Source organism: Chiroxiphia lanceolata, chromosome 1, assembly GCF_009829145.1.
Source record: "Chiroxiphia lanceolata isolate bChiLan1 chromosome 1, bChiLan1.pri, whole genome shotgun sequence".
In the NCBI taxonomy this organism is placed as follows: Eukaryota; Metazoa; Chordata; class Aves; order Passeriformes; family Pipridae; genus Chiroxiphia; species Chiroxiphia lanceolata.
The window spans coordinates 90,255,396-90,279,726 of record NC_045637.1 but is presented as its reverse complement, the minus strand read 5'-3'; the positions used below and the strand labels follow the sequence as shown (position 1 = coordinate 90,279,726).

The 24,331-nt window shown below is 42.5% G+C and overlaps 1 protein-coding gene across 1 annotated transcript in view; it reads left to right on the top strand.

Moving 5' to 3' along the window:
- Positions 1-13,307: 13,307 nt before the first annotated feature.
- The window catches only part of ADTRP (androgen dependent TFPI regulating protein), a 29,155-nt gene continuing 18,131 nt past the window's right edge, over positions 13,308-24,331 (top strand). The window contains exons 1-3 of the mRNA XM_032688885.1: positions 13,308-13,577; positions 20,776-20,910; positions 22,335-22,436. Coding sequence (XP_032544776.1) covers positions 13,425-13,577; positions 20,776-20,910; positions 22,335-22,436 — 390 coding nt within the window. The 5' untranslated portion in view covers positions 13,308-13,424. The remainder of the gene's footprint in view (positions 13,578-20,775; positions 20,911-22,334; positions 22,437-24,331) is intronic.

Here is a 24,331-nt window from a genome sequence, read left to right as displayed (position 1 = left end):
GCTTCAAGTGACTTTCAAACAAGGTTTACCAAAACAGAAACAAAAGGGGAAAAACCATGCCTACTCTCTATATCCCAACCCTTCAAATAAAACAGATTTGTCCCCAATGAAATATTCTACCAGAAGCAAGGAAAGATAGGATTACATGGAGAGAACAAACCCTCCTTCATTGGGGAGGGTGGTGGTGGGGTCTATTTAGTGAGAGGAAAAGACTGATTACTGTCTGCCATTGCATATCAACAGTTGAGAAACAAGAAAGGAAATGAGTTAGTTTTGCCATTGAGGACACATAGAGCTTAGCAGGTTCCAGGGAGTAGCAACAAGAGAACTTCCCATGAGGTCCTTGGGGAAAAAACAGTGAGGGTAAAGGAATTAACACTAACACAGAGCAAGCATCCACACATGCAGCTGCTAGGATCATCTAATTTTGGGGGCAGGTCAGGTCACGGGTTGGGGGATAAGGCTGATAAATATATGCTTTATCATTTTCATTAAAATCTAAGAGCTCCCAGTTACAGCTACAGATCCTGATCAGCACATTGGAAATATACTGGATTTACTCAAGCTTTCAATTCACCCTGCTTTGGGTAGGGGCTTAAACACAGTATAAGCAACCTACAGGTTAAATGTGGGTTCTGACTGAAGAGTGGTTATCACCACGGTCTCATACAGAAGTCCAATACAGACTCTTCCTTCCATCATAGCACTCTTCCAACAGAGATGAAGCAATCCATGTAAGGCCATTCATCATGTTTTCACCAATATTTTGTGTATATATATATATATATATATATATATATATATATATATATATATATATATGCACATGCACAGACACTATATGTTAAAATAAATAAATACAGGGAATCCAGAAGAGAGAATCCCCCTCAGCGCTTCACTAAGCCTTAGCAGTGTATCCTTTAAGAAATCAATGTCCAAATGTAACAAGGCCACTCTGAACTGACGTAGATTCGTATGTCCACAGGCAATCTACTACATTTGAAAAGCAAAACAGATTGAAAAAGTTATGCTCCAGCTTCCTGGAGACTGTTTACTCTTTCCTCTTTCTATTCCTTCAGTCTACTTTCCCCCTTGCCCTCCTACTTTCTTCCCGTAGTTCGTATGATATTTTTCATTCCTTGACTTCACCTCTTTTTACCAGCCAAACTTCTCTGAGTGACCTAATAGCGAAGCTGACCATTGAGGTTCATTGAAAGAGAAGGTACACTCAATGAAACCAGTTACACAGAACAGATGGTTTATCCCTCCACTGCAGAAATACCCTTCAAGTAACTTTTTAAGGGTCCATACATGTCCCACAGAATTACGTGGCTAGCTTCAGATCTGCAACAGCAATCCTCAAACTCATCATTTAAAGATGCCCAGACCACTGCACTAGTGAGTCAGTTCAGAGCTCACTTAAATCTATGTCCTCCTAATTGTTTCCATATGAATTTCTGGCATTTTTTTCATAATTTCTACAATATATCTAGAACAAAAAGCCAAATAGTAAACAAGATATCCTATTTAGTGTTAACTGTATGTATTTAAAGTCACAACATCGAAGTACAGGGCTCCTGTTGAAGACTGAAAGGAGGACTTCTGTTCTCGTATCTTGTCTTCTCCCCACTGTACAAGGCTTTTTTGGCAAAATCTGTTGTCTTCTCTCTCCTGTAAGCTGGAGTCAGTATTGGAGTGTGGCTTCTGCAAGTCTAGCATAGCCATGAATTTTGTGGAGTCACTTGGAAGCCACAAAAACTAGTTTTGTTGAAGAAACAGTTTTGGGGCACTTAGCTCTTTCTTTCTTTTTTTTTTTTTTTTTTTTTTTTTTAAATTATCTGATTATTCCGCATAGATGATATTTTCAATAATCTATAGCAAAGTCCTCACATGCCCTGACTTTTGTGTTGTTGGGAAACAAGTTCTTATTCCATGAAGGTGCAAGTCATCTTTGTTGCAGATCAGATCTGTTCAATATTCTACACTTTAATTTCACCCTGCTCAAGATCTGCTCTGCAACAGGTTTCCACCAGAACAACGCAAAGCTGCACTAGTCAATCCCTCTGCCAGCTTCGGGTCCTAAACCTTCAAGCTCTCCTGGGTAGGAGCCCTTCTGGTCCTTTGAAGGACTTTTCATAATTGACTTTTGCTATGCTCATGGATCCAGCCTTTGCTACTTCCACTCTGTTTTGCCTGTGTGCACACATACCATCACAACGTATTTCATGGCTCCATTGGAATGAGACTCAGGCACGTGACAGGAGGGAAGTTCAATAGCAAGCCTCATCTAGATAGCCAAGAGAGCAGGGCTGTGGGGTGCACCACAGTTTCTACCTCCCACACAGTACAGATGCAGCCCAGACGCAGGTGGCTCAGTCTTTATTACTGCACTGATGGAGAAGCTTTAAGGAATGCAGCTTTGGACAGCCTGAAAGTCATTATCCCAGTGTGCTGTCTTTAGAATAGCTATTCTGCCTTGAAGAAGACTCTCTGAAAATGTAAACAGCCTAACTCTTATGCTTTAATAAGTGAAATACAACTTTACCAAAAAAACAGCAGTTGCCAGGGTATATAGATTACTCTTTGAGGGGAATATGCATCTGCTGAACTACAAGAACTTGTGGAAAGTCAAAATGCTCTGCTCGAGGTTGTTACTAAATATCTGCAAAGAACCACAGAGGCCTAACCTCATTCAGCACAGACCTTCGTTGTGCTGTGCAGTCAGCAATATTCACGTAATACTTGGCCTTCCTGAATTGCATGTTTTACAGCTCATGTTTGTTGTTTTTGTTTTTAAGAAAAAATAAAAGCAGAAAAGGCACTTTAAAGCATCCTCTGCATGTGCTGCAGTCGTGTGCAACATCCTAGCTACAGCTAGGGGGATTGAACTAGGCATTTTCAGCAGACAGTAGTTTGATCCAGTCACCGGCATTCTCAGCAAAGCCTTTTATTCTAGCAGAGCATCAGTTTGCTTCAGCTCTCACACCAAGCTAGCTAGCAGATTACAAAACTTACAGCCTTTTATACGTTAAGAGTATATTTTTCCATTTTCCAGTCGCATACAGAGCAAAACTTCTTTCCCTTTTTAGTGTCTTAAAATAATATTAGCTTTTGAGTTTGGGAATTTACATCCCAATGGAGAGGAGTGCAAGACAGAGAAAAGGGTAAGAGAGGAAAATATGTGAAAATGGAAAGGCAGTCTCTGTCCCTGCCATTCTGATGTGAACTGTAAGTCCCTTTCTTTAACCAATTACATTTGTTATTTGGTTATTCCTCAATTTTCATGCACAACTACAGCCTGTGTGGATTCTCCACTGTTTTGTTCCTGGTTTAGTCATGAAGAAGGACTGTCTGGTTTCCTAACACCAAGCCCACTTAGCTGACAACATTACCTTTCATTGCAGCCAGGGTAGACTGAAGCAGGCTGTTCTATTCCGCAATGACTACAACGCATGATTAGAAGAGCATTGGCATCTGGATTCATGCTTATTGTACGACTGCACCAGCAAATATGAGGAAAGAAACACAGAGTATGCTTACTTACATTGATGTAAATGAGAGCTTCTGCTACCAAAGTCAGTTAAAGATAAAACCAAGGGCACAGGCAAGCTCCGGGCTCTCAGTAGCAGTGCAGCATCATCTACTTTTTCCCCTGCGCTTTCTGCTTTCTGCATACATGCTGGGCTGAACTCCAGGGATTAATTTACCACCCACTGTGCAGTTTTGCAGAGGAGGAAGGGATCAAAGACTAGTTCAACAACATGAAGTTGTCACTAGTGACGCAGAGGCCGTTATTTCCTCTTGGCAGCCCCAAGTGCAGAGAGAGGTGGCACTGGCACTTCATTAGGTGACACCAGCACTGCTTCCATGCCAGCATGGCACCACTGGAAGGCAGCAGTACCCAGCCTCAGATACGTTTGGCTGCAAAAAAGGCTCCAGGCTTGGCACCCCAGGAAAACACCACCTCGGCTTGCATGGCTGGTGCTGATGGTTCCCAGAGAAAGCCTTTTCCAGGTCTGGATGAGGTGAGGCTTTTTCACTCTTGTCCTTTTTTCCCCCCATGTATTTTCCTGCCTTGATCACCAACACTGAAAGGAGTCATCACAAGTAGACTCTCACTGTCAGACATCTGCAGCAGCAACACTCAGCATCGATGTATGTTAGTGTGGGGCAACATTTGGGAAGAAACAGAACTCTCTGAACTCCTAACTGTTCTTTGTCTTTTTACCAGCTTCTGTCTAACGTATTGGAACCAGCACCCCTGCACTGCTTGTCTAGAAACTCAGGTTTCCTTCTTCAAAGCAAGGGCAATGATACCCTCCCTCTTTAAAAGGTCTCGAAACATGAAAGTAGAAAGCAGTATGGCACATCGCCACTGAGTGTTACGATTAAACACCAGCTGAAAACTTCTGAAGAAAACAAGGCAGCTCTGTCCTGCACTCTGCAGATGAACTCAAACTCACTGCCAAACACAGGCAGTTCTTTTGCTGTGTGAATTGTAAACACTAGGATTAGCTGATAACCAGCATCTTGAATTTGGCTAGGGCCCATTTTTTTTCCACCCCCACTTCTAGGAAGCAAGAATGCATGAAAACTCCAAGTCTTTGAGATGGGAAGTTAACAGCAAATACTGCCTCCCCCTACCAGTTGATCCCAGAAACATAAAGGTGTACAAACCGCCTATGTTTTCACTAAGCAGCTAAAGCATATGATTGAGAAAGTTCAGATCCTGCAAACACGTTTAGTGTTAATGAAGCACAACATGCTTTCAAAGGGCAGGGAGAAGGAGGCAGCAAAAGAGTTTCATAGCAAATGGCCTTATTCCAACCTCAAATTCCTCACAAATACATCTGATTATCTGACCAGTAACCAAATGAAGTGTTGCAAAAGCTGGAGGCACTTTTCCTGAGCACTGAAAATAGCTGTAAGTAAAGGAAATGTGCCAGTGAGCATCATGTAATGGAATTGACAGTGGCAGAAGGAAAGTTTAGGTGGATGAAAAAGTGTTGAGGATTTTGTGGGGATTTTTTTTTCTTTTTTTTTCCTTCCTCTCCCCTCACTCAAGTTCATTTCTACATAGGGTAAGTTTTTGCTATAGGAGATAGCCATTCTTGTAAACCACTATGGGAAAATGCCCTGTCAGAAGCCACCACTAAATCAATCTAGTCCAGGAAATTGTGACATGCTACATCAAATAAAGAGGTCCTGGCTGCAGATGCAAAATTAAGTCTCAGATGCTACAGGAAGCACAGGGCTCCCAGTAGCATCTCACTCCCTTGCAGAGGGCAAGCTAAAGGTGTGTCCCAAGGACAGCCTGCAAACAGAGAGAGATAGTCTCAGAACCAGAAAGGAAGTGCTTTTACTGCCACCTCCATCACCTGCAACACTGCTAAAGCACTGGCATACTGCAGATAGGTGCTGTGTCAGGGTAATGCCTGGCACAGCTCTTTGAGCCACACAAATTTCACCACAGCAATTTGAGGAGGTAGGAAAAGCCACCCAGGGAGGAAGGCCTGTGCAAATTAGGAACTACAGTGAGCATGTATACAAGTGACAGCTAAGAGAAAGCTGAGGGAAGTGGACTGACCTCCTCACAAAAGTGATAGTGTTGGGAAACATCTTCATCCAGGGGTTGGTCCTGGTGATCAGGACAAAAAGAAATGGGAAAGGAGGGAGCAGGCCACTTCAGCTTGGGGAATCAGGGCAGGGCTTGCCCCTTGCCTATCCCGTTTTCACCACAGAGACAAGAAAATTCAGACAGAACTTCCCAGGGTAAGGGGTAATAGGGAGCAATCTACCAGCTCTTCACAGTCACAGAAGTGTGATGAAGAACAGCAGCCAAGACACTGAGATACCATTGGTTTCACACACAGCTTCTGTTGAGGGATTTGGTTTTTTGTTTGAGAGGGAGGAGATAGAGAGCAGCATTCACTTGGTAAACTAGACACTTGCCTGCTGACATTGCCCCATGAGAGTCTAATTGCCACAGCAATGCCTCACAGCAGAGCTGAGCAGGGGATTTAGGCTGTGGCTGAGCCTGAACAGTCCTTTGAGTAAACCCTGTTCCAGCAAGGACCAACTAGCAACTGACTGCTCAGCACACAAGCAGGGTTCAGATCCACAAGCTGTGTCAGACACTGCTGATATCTTTTCTGAAGACCACAGCAAGGGTATGTCTGCTCTTAGGTAGGAAACCCGCTCTCTGCCCCCATTGCTAGACCAGCAATCTAACCAACTCATTGCTTTGAACTTCTTTATTCTGTCAACATGTTGTCAGTGTCACTAAAACATTGCAACCTCTGCTTTACCCCACCTTTGACAGACTGAAAAATTTACTTTGTTCTTCAGTGTCTGGTAGGGAGCAGGAACTGGGCAGGGGTTTGATGCACAAAGGATATTAGTGTACCCACAGAGAGGAGATCCTTGTACTTGCTACTCTGGCCAACTTGCAAGATCCCTAGCACCAAGCAGAGTTTAGGAAGCTTTTGGGATTCTGACATGTTTTATAACCCATTGAGTCACCTATCAAGATGATACCAGTGGTGGGAAGCAAACCAGCACCTCTTCAATATCTCTTGTAGAATTACATCCTTCCTTCCAATGTGCTTTACATGTCACCAGGACTTCAGGAGAATAATCGTTATTTTATGTTTCAGCAGAGGCTTTCAATGTGACTGGGGCACCATTTCACTGTTTTGAGTTGTACTTCTCCATGCACATGACAGGGATAAGCAGTTATATCCTCTGCCTAGCATTTGTTTGCAATCTAAGTACCAAAGATTGTGACAACAGATTTAGGTACTATACTAATACAGACTATAGATAGGACTTTATCTTATTATCTAATACCTAATCTAATATTACCTAAGGTAGATTTGCACATAAACTATTATCTAAGGTACAATTTGCACATAAACTACACCTTTTCAGCAAGCACTGATTAGTGGGGTCAGTGCTGGATCACTTTTGCCTTGTATCTGGAATAGTTTTTTATGATTTTAAATAGACCATGTTAAGAATAAGCTATGCTAGATCTGCTATCTTCTGAACATCAAGTGGAAAAAAAAGCTGTCAGTGATGTTTCCTTAGACTCACGAAAATGTGACTTCTCCAGTTTTCCTACTCTGCCTCTTCCAGTTCTTATCCCATGAGTCCAGCAAGGTGCTTTCTGTGTCATAATTCTTTATGAAACTCTTCTGTCACAGAGTTATTGTGTTTTGCCCTAGAAGTTCCTGAGTTTCAGTGGTAGATGAGGAAAACCCACACAAAATCAAAACATTTTGATATTCAGTATATTATCAAACATGCATCTCTTTACAAGACTAGTTTCTTGGCTCCCTCTAGAAAGAGCAAAGCAAAAAAAAAATTAATGTAAATACATATTTAACTTGTCCAACACGATTATCCAGCAGGAAGGAGTCTAATGAGAACCAGTCATACTTTGTGTATCTGGGATTTAAAAAATACCCTGGCATTTCTTCCCTGATACACTGTGATGTAACTGATTTTTCTCTCTGAACTTCAGGTTGTCTGTGGACAATCTGTCTAAAAAGCTAAATACTAATTTTGCCTCTCTGACAGAAAAGGCAAAAGGGAAAATTAGGAAACAACTTACAGATCTCTTAAAAAAGTATGTAAGTTCTTGGAAGCTGTTGAAAATAAGTGAAAACCATGCCTTTTATTTCTAAGCAATATTCAGCTTGCCAAGAGAAAACACACTTTTAGGGTTTGGTGATAAGGTAAACAATTACTAATTTCCCCTATGAGTAGGAGATAATGAGATAGGCAAGCACTTTTCTGATCAAATGTTTCTTAATTTCAGCATATCTACTTTTAGAATCCAAGTTGTTAGCTGAAAAGGTTTTGTTTTGAATAATGTCATAATTTTCATTCATTTTAAAGAGTCAGAAATATCAAATCATTTTTACACAGGAAGTTTTGGTTTCGGATCAAAGTGACATTTCGTTTAGCAGTCTGAATAAACATACAGTTTAAAAGCCAATGAAACTCAATGAGAAGGAAAAACTCTGAAATTGAGCAAGTACTTTAAACTACTGAATCCGGATTCTTCTTGTACCCAAGTCATCCCTTTGGGACTGAAAAATCCCTCTGAATTTTGGCATTTTGGAACAACCATTTAAACTCAATTCAGAACAAAAATACCAAGATGATGTAAGCCACTTCTTGCCTTCTCCTTAGAAATATGTAATAAAAAAAATTATCTCACACAAGATAAGGAGGAGAGGCCCATGCAAGAGGATGCATAAGGTTACAATTGTATAACTTTCCTGCTTGCCACACACATCAGGTAGATGTTACAGCATTGCCACTTCTCAGATTTGTAGTGAAATCTCTCAGGATATTTTTATCGATCTTCATTACCTAGTGCTGTCCCTGCTGCATTGCTGGGCTTTTATTAGCAGTTAAAGCATTTTTACATTTGTCACTCACACAGCTGCAAAGAAAAGTTGCAAAAATCAGGTAGAAGCTACTAAAGCCTAAGACAAATAAAACCAGGGAGAATTAAGTCTTGTGAATTACACTAACCACATGATTTGGGGGAGTTTGTCTCAGGATTTGAGGATGCCTGGAGCAGACTATGCCAAGCTTGTAATTTTGCCAATTATGTTTCATTTTATACATCAAGACTGTCATAGAACACATTGTTATTATAGATATCCCTAGGGACATAGAACTCAGGCAGCCTCACACTATGTGCTAAAAAGCTTTCTCAGATAATGCTTATCAGAAAATGCATCTTCCACACAGACCCCTGCACTACCTGCAACTAATCCAGATTGCAGCAGAGGCAGAGTCTCTGGACACACTCATGTAGCGTACAGAAGATGCTGTACAAGAGCAGCCCTGGACCCCTCTTTCAAGGGATGGTACCTTTAATGCAAGCCAGCTTACAATAGCAGTAAATTAAAAATAACTAAATTAGGACATCCACATGTGAGAGATCAGAACTGCGTCAAGGACATAAGCATCAGAAAACTGGAAGAAAAACATACTTGGCTACTTTTAGTTTTTTCACTCTATAGAATTTTTCTGAGGGAGGCAAGATCCTATTCTGTATCAGTCCCTTATTCTCAGATGGTGCCTAGGAAAGACAGCTAAGCACAAAACCCCAGTTTTCTTTTTAGGTCCCCAAACCTTTCCCAAGCTTTTGCTTGGCTTTAAATCCCTTCCTTCCACCTGACCTTAACTGCTATCACCTGCCAATAATTTTCTGCCTTGCTCTTGCTTATTTTGCCATCACTGGATGCTACCCTGGCAGAGAGGAAATCTTGCCAGGGCAAAAATATTGGACAATATTTGAAAGGCATCTAACTGGTGCCTTTCTCTAAATGAATTGTCAGCTTTGAGGAGGCAAGAATATTTATTTCTACAGGCTGCTTCAGTAGTGACAGACTGAGGTGGTTTATTAAACACTACATGGTAATGATGGATTTTACTGGTGACTTCTTGATAGCCTGGAAATACCATGCCCACCAGTGAAGACACACAATCACCTAAGATATTACCATTTTACACTGCTTGCTGTCACGTCTGTACCTGAACCATACCAATAATATGAGTGAGTCAAACCCATTTTGGTGCAAAGTCAAGCAAGAGGGCCTAAGTCACTCCCATAGAGTAGGGCACGAGCGGAGGAGCTTTAGTGGAAGCAAGGTGATTTAAAGCCCCAGTTACTTGTTACTATCCTTCAGCTGAACCATAGTTAATGGATTAACGGGGAGCTCCCACTTTACTTCATCATAAAGTCAGCTATCACTGCTCAAATCAGATGCAACCCTGAAGCAGATTAGGAGCATTGGCAGTGTGTGAATGTGGCTCATCTCCAGGGGAGAAGCAGATGTGAGCTGGGCTGTGGTACCAAGAAGATAGAAAACAGTGTTTCCCTAAACCGTACCACTAGACCTGCAGCAGCATATCTGCCTGTGCCCCAGTGTGCTCCTTCTTCCTTTTCTCCACTCACTGCACAGAGATTTGGGCTGAATTTTCTATTCCATTGAACCTTCATACCCATGGAGACATGGCATAAGATACGACCTGTACAGTGTATTTGCTTGCTACATCACACTGGCTGTGAAATAAGAAAGACCCCATGAAGTGTGGAGTGTTAGATTTCAGATCCTATTTGTGATGTTTCTGCATCCAAACTTCATCCCGTATCTAGGCTGAAGGGTATGTATCTTCCTTCCTGCACATGGGAAAAGAAAGCAGATGGTCTCAGTCTGAGGGACAGATGTCCACATCAGAAAACTGTCACCGCACTTGACACCTTCCCAGCCATACTGGCCAAGATGCTCCAGAAAAGAAAAAACATACCTTGCCATTTTGCATACATTTACATTCATTTGTATGCATCCAAGCACCTACTGAACAGAATGCTCAGCCTTCCATTTTTAAAGTTGTACTACAGCAAAACCTCAGAAAGACTGGTGTGAAGATAACTTGTGAAAGGGGCTGACTGCCTGGTGCCTTTGGTATGCAAACTACTAATAAAAAGGGCCCTTCGATGCCATAGTCCTGTTCTCTTCCTGCCTTTTGTCAAGGCATGAGTCCTGACAAGGCGGAGCAGCTCATAACAGCACTGCCCCTCCCCAGAAATCTTTCTGCTAGATTTTCTAGGACATGAGCAAAGCATTTGACACTGTCCCACATGATATCCTTGTCTCTAAACCAGAGAGATACGGATTTGACAGATGTACCACTCAGTGGATAAGGAATTGGCTGGATGATTGCACTGAAAGAGTTGTGGTCAACAGCTCAATGTCCAAGCAGAATGCAGTGACAAGTAGCGCTCCTCAGGGGTCTGTACTGGGACCAGTGCTGTTTAACATCTTTGTTGGTGACATGCACAGTGGCATTGAGTGCACCCTCAGCAAGTTTGCTGATCAGACTGAGCTGAGGTGCAGTCAACACGCTGGAGGGAAGGGATGCCATACAGAAGGACCTGGACAGGCTTGAGAGATAGGCCTGGGCAAATCTCATGCAGTTCAACAAGGCAAACATAAGGTCCTGCACCTGGGTCGGGGCAATCCCAAGCACAGATACAGGCTGGGGGAGAATGGATGGAGAGCAGCCCTTAGGAAAAGGACCTGGGGGATCTTGATGAGAAGCTCAGCATGGCCCAGCAATCTGCATTTACGGCCCAGAAAGCAAACCGTTTCCGGGGCTGCATCAAAAGCAGAGTGGCCAGCAGTCTGAGGGAGGTAATCCTGCCCCTCTATTCTGCTCTTGTGAGACACCACCTGGAGTGCTGAATCCAGCTCTGGGGCCACCAACATAGGAAGGACGGGGACTTGTTGTAGCAAGTCTAGAGAAGGTCCATGAAGATAATCAGAGGGCTGCAGCACCTCTCTTATAAGACTGGCTGAGAGAGTTGAGATTGTTCAGCCTGGAGAAGAGAGAGCTCTGGGGACACATTAGAGCAGCCTTCCAGTACCTAAAGAGGGCCTGCAAGAAAGCCAGAGAGGGTCTTTTTACAAAGGCATGTAGTGACAGGAAAGGGGGTAATGGCTTTAAACTGACAGAGGGTGAGTTTAGATTAGATATTAGGAAGAAATTCTTCCCTGTGAGGGTGATGAGGCACTAGAACAGGTTGATCAGACAAGCTGTGGGTCACATCCCTGGAAGTGTTCAATGCCAGGTTGGATGGGGCTTTGAGCAGCCTGATCTGGTGGAAAGTGTCCCTGTCCATGACAGGGGGGTTGCAACCAGGTGATCTGTAAGGTCCTGTCCAACCCAAACCATTCTAGGATTCTAGGATTCTATGAAAAGACTGTTGACACTGTCCAAGTACAAAAAACATAATCCCATCTTTTTTCCCTTTTTTTTTTCTGGCAAGGGGTTTTCTCCTCTAGTCTCAAATAACCACAAAAGGCTCTACATCTATTTTTCTAAGTGAGGCAGCAATATTTCATTGGGATTGTGATGGCTGGAATGCCTGGGGAATCTGGATGCAGGCAATCTGAATTAGGGGAGAAGTCAATGAAACACGGGAGAATATTGAAGTGTCTTAGTGCAAGGTCTGTTTCCCAACATTCATGCACATTGCTCTCTGAGTTTATAGGAAATTATCCCATGTGGAGCATTACATCCAGTACAAGGGGAAAAAAAAAAACAGAGAAAAACCAAACCAAACGAAAACACAGCAGATTGCTCAATGCTGCCTGTAGGCCAGTTAGAAGGGGAAAAAAATGAGATCCTTTAATGCTTGGCTGAAGCCCAGCCCTTCCCCTTGGGGCAACCTCTGCAGGGATGGGAAGAGCATCTCATCTTCCCATCCTGCATGGGGAAGGTCCAGCTGTGGACTGGGACATGATACCCACTCCCTGTCAAGGCCCACATGAAACACTCAGGTGGCAATTACTGCTGACAACACAGCAATTACGGGAACTCTAGGAAATGCTGTGTATATTTTCCAATGCTAATTAAGGCTGCTTGTGAGGTAGGTGGGGTGGGAAAAAAGAGCATTTCCAGGGGATTTTTTTTGTTTGCTTCATTTTAGGGTCATTGTGTGTTGGTTCTTCTCTTCTTCAGCCCAGCCCCAATGGTGACATAATGTTGTGCTAGGGAAGAGGGGATGTCTGAAGGTAAATGGCAGCAAGTAAAGAAGCAGGGGGGTAAAACATGCTGCTCAGCACTTCATGTTTGTCATCTAAGGCCTTTGCCCTGCGTTTCTGTCGCTGTCAAAGCTTCAAAGTAGCTTTGGGTTTGTCCAGCCTGCCAGGCATGGCTGTGATGAATCCTAGCAGTGGGGAGCAGCGTAAAGGAGGCAGAGCCTTTTCCCACAACAAAATGTTAACACTCACAGTGGTTTTCAACCCCAAGGACCTTTGCCTAGGAATCATATCAGCTTCCTTGCCACCTCCATAGCCTATCAACAAATCAGCTAGGTTTTCCTTTCACAGACCGTTACGTTTCCCACTTCTTCATTTGGCACAAGGAAAAAACAGTCACAGAGGCTTCCCAAGCTGAGCTGGAGTCATGGCTGCACCACAGCTACGAGTGAAAATGCCACTTGTTTTCACTTGCTACCCAACATATGACAGCCTGTTACACAAAATCAGCAGCAAAACTCCCCCCACTTTTGCAAAAAAATAAACCAACCCAAAACTTACATAACTCTGCAACTAATCTTTGTTAATCTTGAGCAAGGTATTTAAATCCGGGGAATAAGCCTATTCTTCTCATCCCCTGCCCCCCCCTGCAGCCTATCTGTACAGTGAAGAGGGAAACAAACAGAAGCAAAGTTCACGGCCTTATAATTTTTCCTTTTGACAAGAGTAAAGTGGCATCGTGTCCCTAGTCTGCTCTGAAGTAAAACTTCCTGCCCTGCCATATCCCACGCACAGCAACCAAGGACCTTAAGAGAAAAGCTGCTTTTGGACCAATTATCTCTTAGCTAAAGCATGGAAATCTCTACTCTCGCCACATACCATTGCCTTGCTTTCGTCTGGTACTTTTTTGTAGCCTATTCCATCGTATACATCAGAACAGAAGAGCGGCCATCTGAAGTGTTCCTTTACGGTGGGCAGTGGAAATATTTGACAGTCCTCAATCTGGTAAGCAAATCCTGTTGTACAGTGATACCAATATGTCTATTTGTTTGTCTGCCATCTGCGCCTCAAGACATATGCAGCTGGTATATTTGCTGCTGTTAAACTGCTTCCTTTAACAGTTTATACACCAAAGGAAACTAAGGAGGGATCTGTGCTTGTGTTGTGAAATGTATTCACAGGTTTCCTGCAGAAAGAATATTGGCTGGTGAGCTGCTTGGCTTTCAGTAGGTACTCTGAAGCTAGCTGCCTCCCTGTAAAAGAGACAAGCTGTCATTGAGGAGACAGACAGAAAAGTGTAGGTATGTCCAGCCAGTACACATGTAAGTTTGGTGCCTGTTTTCTAACCTTTAATTCAATGCGTTACAAGGCTGCTTGGAGTTTTACTTCAAATTTTTAATAGACTTTTATGTCCTGTAAATTACAGAAAAGGTAAAACTAAATTAGCACAGTGCTAATTTAGCCATTCAGAGTACATGCTTAGTTTGTCAATCAGTTGAGAACATCAGGGAAAGAAATTCCACCCTGTAGAGAGGTGCTTGTGACATTATTACATGTGTTTCAGCAGTGCTATAAACTGGTTGCTACATTTCCTAAAAGTACACAGAAAAACATAGACTGTGATGTGTTCTAGTTCCCTTAATATGCTGACATTTCACAGGATAGAAATCAAAGTGAAAGCATGTGAGATACACCAGGGGAGAAGGCTGGTTCAGAGCCCAAAGGGTTCATCATCAGCCCAAAGGGTGGTGTAGTGGAAAGACCAGGCTTGTGGAGAGTTTTCCTATAAAGGAAAAATTTCAGGGACACTTGCTAATTTGAAGGATGACTGCAGGGACCTCCGTAGCCTTTCATCCGTTCTGTGTGACTGTCAGAGCTAAACATCAGTGGGAGGCCTGGTCTAGGGTATGTTTCTACTTTTCAGAATGTAACACCTCATGATGAAGTTCAGTGGAAGCCTAAAGGGTCCCCAGCTTCAAGAGGGGCTTTTGGAGACCCTGGGGGGCAAGTGAGAAATGGAGTCAACCATTCTGTGACTCTGTGAAACATTTGCAATGAAAGAGATGCTGAATGGCATGTAAACAACAACCTGGGGTTCTGGAAGCCACAACGGTCTTCTCAGTGGCCAAGCCAGCTGTGGAAGGATGAGGACATATATATCGCCGCAGTCAGGGTGGCATTTGTATTGTTCATTGCTATGTTGTCTGGTATCAGTATATCTATTTGTTGGGGATAGCTGGCCCCACTAAAGTATTAGCCATATTTTCAGGCAAAACAGCATCTCCACTCCCACGCTCTAGCACCATCATAATGAGATCTACCATCCAGTATATGACACAGCTCTAAAGCATGAGATCAAGAGGACGAAGCAAGTAACCCACCTCCCAGTATTTTGGGATGCAGAAATAGTCATTGAAATTATCATCCACCTTCCATTAATGACCAGTAGTGGATGATCAGGGAAAGGCTGCACAAGACATGAGCATGTATATGCATAAAATGAACTTTCCATGGCTCTATCATCCCACTAGCATGCTGACTAACCCAGACAGAATATAAATCCTGCCCAAGGTAGCTAATACACACTCAAAGCCTTCCCTTCATCTATCTAAAGGAAAAACATACCTTTTCATACTTCTGGTACTTTTCCTATCCTGTGTGCCACGAGGCATGTGTGCCTTGAGTGAAAGAGTAGTTCATTTTGTTGGTGTAAACCTGCTTCCTGACAACTGAACTGGGTACTTCATTACTTCCATATTGTAATTTAATCATCCGTCCCTGTTCATGTTTTCTTTGCCACTCATTAGACACCTCTACCAGATTTTGCTCTCGTTAGTCTTTTCTGTAAACTGGAAGTCCAAGGTTTTTCATCTCTCTTCACAAAAGGTTACTTTTTTCATTAAAGCATCCTTGCCGCCCTTTGCAGCAGTTTTTCTAGTTTCATGAGGGAGTAACTAGGGCAGGCTGCTGTCATTGAGTTATGAGTTATGAGATGGATTTATACAGTGGCTAAAGGTGTTTCCTTGTTTGTTGTTTATCTGTTCTTGACAGTTCTTAAATCTCTATTTGTCTTTTTTTGATCACTGGTAGGCAAGAACACAGCAAATTGAGACAGCTATCCACAGTGAGTCCAACATTTCTTTCCTGGATGGTGATAGCTAATTTAGAACCCACAGCTGAAAAATATATAACTGTAGCTGCTTTTTCTTTCTGAAAAGCATTACTTTGCATTCATCAACACTGATTTTTGCCTAGTATTTGATCTCTCAGGCACTCAGTATCCTGAGATTCTTTGGCAATTTTACAGTCAGGCTTCGCTTTCACCAAAAAAAAAAAAAAAAAAATTCACAAAGGTTTATCACCTCAGTATTTGCTCCCTTTGCCAGCTCATTTCCAGATCTGCCAAACAGCTTACTTCTTATTAAATCTCCATGAGTGAGGGCCCTTACTCCAGTTCCCCAGTCTCACATCTTTTAACCATTCATTGATCTGATCCCAATGCTAAAATGGAGTTGTCAGCCAACAGAGAGATGGTTTGGGTTGAAGATGTTGCCTACCTCTCATGCAGAAAACGTGGCAATGGGATAGGGTGTGCAAAATTACTTCTTCATGGCTGGTAATCCTTATTCTACAGAGATGTGGTTTTTTTCAAGAAAGGATTACCAAAAAAGGGAAGAGGATTGGGGAAACAAATGCCTTCAGCCCACCTTCTCCCATTGAACTGGATAGCATTTTTTGGTAAAATGGTGGCAAAAGATTCTTGAGCTGCTATATAAGACAGGAAGAGGATGAGAAGACAATATGTCCCAGAATACCATGGTGCTCTCTGTGGGGCTACGCAGGACCTAAAAGAGTTGTCCCATGATTTGGCATTAAGGCCCTCCCTCTTGCTGCTGAGGGACATCAAAGACAAGAGGTGGCTTTCAACCACTCAAATCCATCAGGTGCACATTCAGTGCATTAAAATTTCCGCCAGTTGGAAGCAGTCCAACAAGGAAACACCTTGGAATGTTGGGAGGTATAGTCATGGGGAAAGAAGAGCAGGCAAAAGCTTCACATTGGGCTGTTCTGGTTCAGTGGATCTGCTGTGCTGGACAGGGCTGGGTAGAGCCTTGGAGGCTTCCCCAGAGTCAGGCCACAGAGCCTTTGTCCAGCTCTTCTGCTGTGTCCTGCAAAGACTGTGATTGCCGGCTTCTGGCACTGGCTGTCTGAATCACTTGGAAATTTTCCCTCCAAAATTTTTCTTATCTCCTTGAATTGCATTAAAAATTTCCCTCTGTGGAAAGCTGCTGTGGCCAGCTCACTCTGATCTGAAATGGAAATACTGGGAAAAGTGGCATTTTCTGGGGAGAAATACCACTTTCTCCTAGCTCTGCTGGAGGGATGCTGGAAAATATGACCCTCTTCTAGCACCTCATTCAATTCCTTCCTAATCATGTGGTTCTCCCATGAGAGCTACAGCTCTGACATTATTTCAGATTCATCTTCTTAATGATCATAGCAATCAAGATTCAGAAAGGAAATGTTTTTGTAGGGGGGAGAAGATAAGTGGGTTTTGTATCAAAGGAGTTCATTGACTGATTATTGAACAAGCAGAAATGACAGATAAAAACAGTTTTGTATTCATTTGTCTGTGACACAAAACAGTACAAGCTGAATCATTCATTGCCTGAAATATCCAAGCTCATAAAAATCTGCTCACTGCTGTAAATCTATTAGTAAATTGCTGCATAATGAGCACACTGCACCTTTAAAAACTATTAATTGCATTCCTGCCCCAGTTTATTCCTTGTGCTTTTGTCTTTCATAATGGAAATACTTTTCAATTCTCCTGAAATCTGTTTTGCATTTATTTAAAAATAGGCCCAGTATTTAGCATAGATATTTTCCAGGACACTATCATATGAATGGATGTGCGTCCACACTAAATGTTGACTGTTAACTCTAATAACTTGCTCAGAATATTGGATTTATCCGTCCCTTAAGGGCAGAGCTTGGAGCCAATTTATTTATACTAGTTGAAGATTTTCAATATACACATATGGCAAGATCTTATACACAAAAGTAAATCATGTCAGGTTAGTTAAACAGAAACACCCTTTTGATCACTGCAGTAGATAAAAATTGAGGTTTGTCTTTGTCACGATGAGTCTCAGTTTGGAAAATTGATCTGGCCAAATTAAATGTTTGTACAGCACCTAGCACCATAGAACTCTGCAGGGTATAGAGGGGAAAGCAGCCTCTCTCCAGCAGGGATAATCATATCCATATTCTCCTCTTTGGATTAATCGTTAACTTTCTGAATGCTTCCAGTCTTCCTTCTGTTCGTGTGGGAATACTTTAGGGAATCCTCTCTATTTACAGCCAGACTTATATTCCATGAGTGACTGAAATGGATTTGTGAGCGCCAGTACTGCTTCTTGAGAAATTCACAGGACAGGACATCTGGAATAATTTGATGTTTTCATGCCTTATATTTTTTTTTTAATGTCAACATTTTCCCTTTAGTGAAGGGCTGCAATATTTGGACGCACCTTTCTTACAGGAATAACCTGTGTGGGTTTGGAGCTCTGACTCGAATCTACCAGGGGTGCACAGTGCCAGACTGAGCATTACTAGGGATGATTCTAGATAAGTTCAGTTTTCTGGCTTGAAAATTACTTGTACAATCTTCTATTGCTTCTGGAAATACAGGGTGATCACTGAAATGTCTGAAACGCCTTTGAAACTACAGTGATGAACAAGGGCAGAGCTACAGCAGCACACATCCAAGCTTCTGAGGCTGAGTTCAAACTTCTTCAGGAGTTGTTCTTCATGTTCAGCCAGAGAAATGGGTCAGGTTACATGTTCAGATAAGCATTTTCCATGCAGAAGATAACATTGTTCTCCCCTGTGTATGAAAAAATATCTACCAGGCTGAGAACGTGGCTGTTTTGGGACTGTTTCGTTTCAGAAATGTTTGTTTTAGTTAATTTTGAAGCGGGGAAAGACACAGCCTATCCCTGTCCCATGATTAATGTAAGGCTGACCATGAACAAGATAATAATAGCCTCATCCTCTGGGAACCAGGCCTCTCTCTAATTGCTTTATTGGCAATTAGTCACCATGTGTCACCAGACTGTCACCACCCTCATGTTAATTTTTTATGCTTTTTACAGAAAGTTGCTGCTGATTCTACAGGGTGTAACAAGAGCTTCTGTTTATTACCAGGCTTTTCTTAGCTCTTCAAGGATTTGGTATTGGTGCCCTGGTGAGGCCAAGGACTGGGCCTTGAACACGTGTTTATGTCTGAGTATGCTCCATCCCAGCACAGACTTTTCTGAACCAGACCCATGACTTAGAGGGCTGAATCCCTACTGACTGAGATAGTGCCTGCAGTTACGGAGGCTAATGGTAATAACGGGGAGAGAAAAACAACACATTTAAAAGAGCTGGTTTGGGTTCCTCAGAATTGAAGAGAACCACATGTGGGTTCTGATGAAGCTGCTTGGCCTTTTTTTTTCTATATATAAAATTGTGGCTGTTCAACCAATGCCTTGATAGGGAGCATGGGGCTTTGCAGCTGAACCAGGTGATGCGTGACCTCTGATACCTTGTCCTCGGTGACCCTGGGCCAGTTACCCAGCCTGTATCAACTCCTCTCTACCTCTATTGTTGCGGATCTGCACAGGGAGGGGGAACACTCCACCAGTGGCACCTGGATATAGTCTACTGTGGTGACTCTCTGGACTGCGGAAAGGATAGGGAAGGAAGAATGTATCTTTCCCTTTGCTGAGAAGGGAAGACACAAAATGAATGGGGATTGTTGTAGATAATTGGAAACTATGGTCATTTAGCTGCCCAGGAAGACTCAGCCTCTCCAGACTGAACCTTGCAGAAGTACTTGTTTGACAATATCCATGGTGAAATCATAGTCCCCTCCTCCCCTCAGATACTCTGAAAAAAAAGGAATTTCTGATGGAAAAGCATTGCACTAATCCTTTCCCCTCCCAAGCACCACCCTTCTCAGCTTCTTCAGAAACTGATGAAGTAACCAGCCACAACTTCAGACACTTTGCTTTAAATAAACATCTGATTCACGGTAGAGATCATGGCAAAAGAGATCTCATCCTGAAAGCTGTAACCCTCTTTCCATTTAAGTATCACTAGCTGGTCTAGTGTTTGCAGTAGTCTGCATTTCCCATATTGCATTTCCCATATTGCATCACGCTGGGAGAATCTAGCCTTAAAAAGAAGGGGCCACCCTGTGAGTTAACCAAACTGAACTGACTCGGTAGGGAATGCAAGGCAGTGGGAGAAGTATTTTTCTGCAAAGATCTGCCTTTGTGCATCTGACAACTGGGTTCATCTTGATCTACTGTGTAGTGTTAAGAGAGAAAATGAAGCAATCAGAAAAGCAATATTGGCTTAAACCACAATGTTCTGACAATTTCACACATAATTTGCGGAGTTCTGTTTTGTGTGCACTTGCCTAATTCTTTACCAAATCCTCCTAGCACCCTCCCCAAACAATCCTTCCCTCATTGCTTGTAAATGATGTAAAGAAAGAAATAAAAAAAACCCTGAACCCAAACCACAACCTCTCATCCCTAAAATTCATTAGTTATAAATAGTTCTATATAAACTTAACTAAAACTTCAGTGGCCTGGATCTCTGCTTCTAAGCGCTTGAAATCCTTTATTGAATTTGAGTTCAGCAAAAGAGGTTCTGTTCTGGATAACTTCTGCACCTAATTCTCATATTAGAGCGTTTTGAACTACTTGACAGTGATATCAAGTGCACTGTGAGTCCCTAGAAAGAACCTGTGTTGGCTAAATGGTGGGAAAATCCATCTAGCAATTGCTTTACAGAAAACATTTCCTGGCATATTTTGTTCTCTCCTGCTCAGACACATCCAACGTCAACAATTAACATAGGAAGTGTGAGGGAGCTGGCTTTCGACATGTCCTTCCACTTCACCCATCTGAATCACATCACACATCTCTGTTTAGTCTATTAACTGAGATATTGTTAAAGTTATCTCCTGAACAACTTTCTTTAATCAGTTTCAGCTAGTAAAATAGATTTAGCCAACAGCTATTTCCCTCATGCAGGCTTGCAACTCACGAACAAAACAGCTCCCTGAAGAGCAAGGACAGATTTCATTGAGGTACGTGCTAATGAAAGCTGTATGAGTTTTCCTCATTAGGTGTAATTACTTTAGATTTTGCAGGCTGTCTTCTATGGGGTGTCCTTCCTGGCTGATGTGTTGAGACTAATTAAGAAACTGCGATGTGCTAAGTGCGTAATTTCCAGCAGAGACCTTCTTTTCAGTGTCCTGGCTTTCCCAGTGTCCACAGTAAGTAACCTTTGTCTCTGTACGAGAAAATAACATTTGCATAAATGCTTAAGGGTATATAGCATACCATGTATGTGTATAAAAGAGATAAGAACTAAGGGCTCTCTTTTACCCTTGAATTTGGAGTGGATTTGGACCGTTTAGAAGAAGAAACAATGCTGAGCCTGTCATGGTTGAAAGCAAAGCCTCTTGCACAAGTGTTAGGGTTACTGTCCTTGAGTGGACACAGATTGACCCCAAAGGGTGAATGAGGTGTAACCTCTCCGTTAATCTCATGGTTCAAATAGCTGTGGCTTTATTAACTTAGGGCTTTTCTCTAAAGGGCAGAACAGGTCGTGAGGACGTGAGAGGGTACCTAAGACAGAGTAAAACCTCACATCTCCTTCTCTAAAGCCAGTGTGGCTTTAAATAAGCACTGGAGAGAAACAGATTCATAGAAAAATAATTATAGTCACAGCTTATGTCAGATTCATCATGTATCACCTACTCCCTCACAGACAATGCTGTTTATCAAAACACCGTGGGTTGGACAGGAACTGATGGGTTATTTGTACATGTAGGTGCACTCTTTGAGAGTGATGCCTGCAGCCACCTCTGAATCTCAAAGGGCTGAGAAGCACTGCTTAAACGTGGTCCACAAGCTAGCTGGTTCAGTAAAAATGTCCTGACAGGGATGCAGTCAGAGAGACTGGATAATTTGTCTTCCCTGCACAGCAGTATTCACAATGCTGCTGTCATATCCCCCCAGGCATTCCCACCGTGCCAGCCGGACAGAGGCTCGGTCTCCTTCTTCCAGCATCTCACACCCCTGATTTCCAACCCTAACCACAAAGTGTGCTCAAATACAAAGCCAGGCCAAACAAAATGCAAATCAGCTTCCAGGTATCAGTAACTGATACTAGGGATCATTTCCTCCAGTTAAGTTCTCCCACTGTAAATCCTGCTCTGTTGGGAAAAAAAGGGGGGCCAAAGTACAGCTTTCACGTGCAGTTTCTGAATTAGGTTTATGAATTGTGAAGATAAGGGTAAGACTATGTGAACTGTCTTACTAAGATCTGTTTTTACCTTGTCACTGAGCAAAACACAGGCTTGACAGACAGTCCCTTGAGGAGAACTCCTGGACCATCAAAAGATCCCATCTGCAAAGGGAAAGGGAAAGGGAAAAAAGAAGAAGCAGCTAATCTTGGATTCCATAGAAAATGTCAGTGTTGGCACTTTATAAAGGAGTTTTTTTCTCCCAGTATCAACACAGAACACTGCATCTCAGAGTAAATGTGAGATAACATGAGTTCATCTGGCAGTGTCATCATTTTTCATGTAGAAAATGTTTTGCCTTCTCAGAAATGAAAGCACTAACCAAATCCTATCCTAATTATGTTTGTCTTTCTTTTCTAAACTTCTTTTATTTTGTGTTTTTGTTCCAGTTTGTGTGTATATCCTTTTGGACACTGTATTCCTACAATCGAGAGCTGGTTTACCCCAGAAGCCTTGATAGAGTGATCCCATTCTGGTTAAACCACGCTATGGTGAGTAAGAAACACCTTGGCCTCTTGCAGAGAAGAGGGAGACTTTGCAGCGTGTGTGCCATCAATGCATTGTGTCACTTTCCAGAAGAGTTTCACAGCTTCTTCTTTCTCACCTCCTCCTTCCTGCTTGTCTGAATCTGATGTTGAGCTGTACACAGCAAGCAGATGCATGTGCTTGAAGCTGCCTCAAGAAGCCTTTTATCACATAAGGATGTCTGTGAATTGGTGCTTGTCAAACCTCTGAAGTCAATGAAATGATCTGTAGTCAAAATGAAAAAAATCTCGCTTATTGTAGCTCAGGAAAGAAATTGTCTCTGCTAACAGAAGTCTCTAAAATACAAAACAGCTGGGAGTATAACAAAGCAGCCCTTAATTTTTTAAAAAAGGTGAAATAACCAAAGAAAATCTGACAGGTCTATAGCTAATAAGCTAATGTGTGCACAGCTTTGAATAGCTGGATTGCAATGATTGTTTACAGATTTTCTGTAAATACTTTCCAGATTTCTCCTTCACTTGCTCTGGCCATTTTTATGATGTGTTGAATATCACATATTTCCCATCAGTCAAGTGTAAGGAGGCTGACAGTAACATAGAAAACTGTGGGTGGATTGCAAGGTCAGGGAGCCTCATGGGGCTGATGGGAAGGGGGAGAGAAGGGGAGGGTTTAGTGCTAGGCTGAATCAGAGGAGCCAAAAACTATAAATAATCGATAGAAGACTCATTTCTCTCCAGACTTAATTTCTTAAGAATAGCACTTTGCAACCCACTGCAGCAGTTTATGAATGGTGTTGGAGGTAAATGTGGGAGGTTTTGGGGTGGCTGGTTGAGGACAGTTGCTGGAGGTTGAGCAGCCACTTGATTTGGACAGGCTATTCAGAGATGTGTAACTGGAATCCAAACACACAAGGCATGTCCGCATTGCTGATACCCGAGTGATAAACCACAGCCATCACCACTTTTAACCCTCATCACCAGCTCTCTCTCCACCAATTCATCTCAACCAGGGCCTTTTTGTGGCTGTCCAAACCTCTGCGAAAGGGTGCAAGAGGACACCACTCTCTCTCAAAATCATCATCCACAAAAATGACAAATTCTTCATGTCCTCAGCATCATGCTGGTTTCAGGGCCAGGATGCAATACAGGCAACTGGTTTAAAATCTTCACAGTGGTGGAGGTGCTGGGGAAGGGGAGGGTACATAGTGGAGCTGAGAGGATATAGGCTTTGCTGCTTGTTTTAATCCCAGCACACAGCTGAGAATTTGCCCTTTCCATTTCCACATTTGTTTATGACATGGTAAGGCTGAGAGGCACTAGGACATACCTTTTTATTTCATGTGCAAAAACTCTTTGCAGGAATCTCTCAAACATATTAGTTATAACTTCTGTCTTACCCTACCTACATCTACATTTCATAACAGAGTCATTCTGACGACAATAAAAAGCTTTTCCATATCAAAAATGTCAAAAACAGGTGATAAAAAAGGAAAAACAATTCTTCCCGAAAATTATTTTGACGAGATAGAAACTTCGCATAAAGCAAACCTCTATCACAACCTAGTATTTTATTTCTAAAGCTCTTAATACACTGCAGACATCTTGCACTTGACAGTTCCTGGGTGGGAAATTTTCCTTCCAGTCAATATCAGGTGTAAAACATGTGCCGCCAGCATAGACTGATCCCTGCTATTGACAACCTTGTGTTTTGGCACACCTTCCAACAGGTGCCTTCAGGCTTGACTGAGGCATTTCTTTCTTCCAACACTATCACTGGAAACACTAGGGACCTGCAGGGAGATACCAACACTTTAAGGGACAATCTCCAAATTCTGATTGCCAAGTGGACACTTCTTCTTTGGGTTCATTTTCTTGCACATTGCTATACATTATGGCTCTGA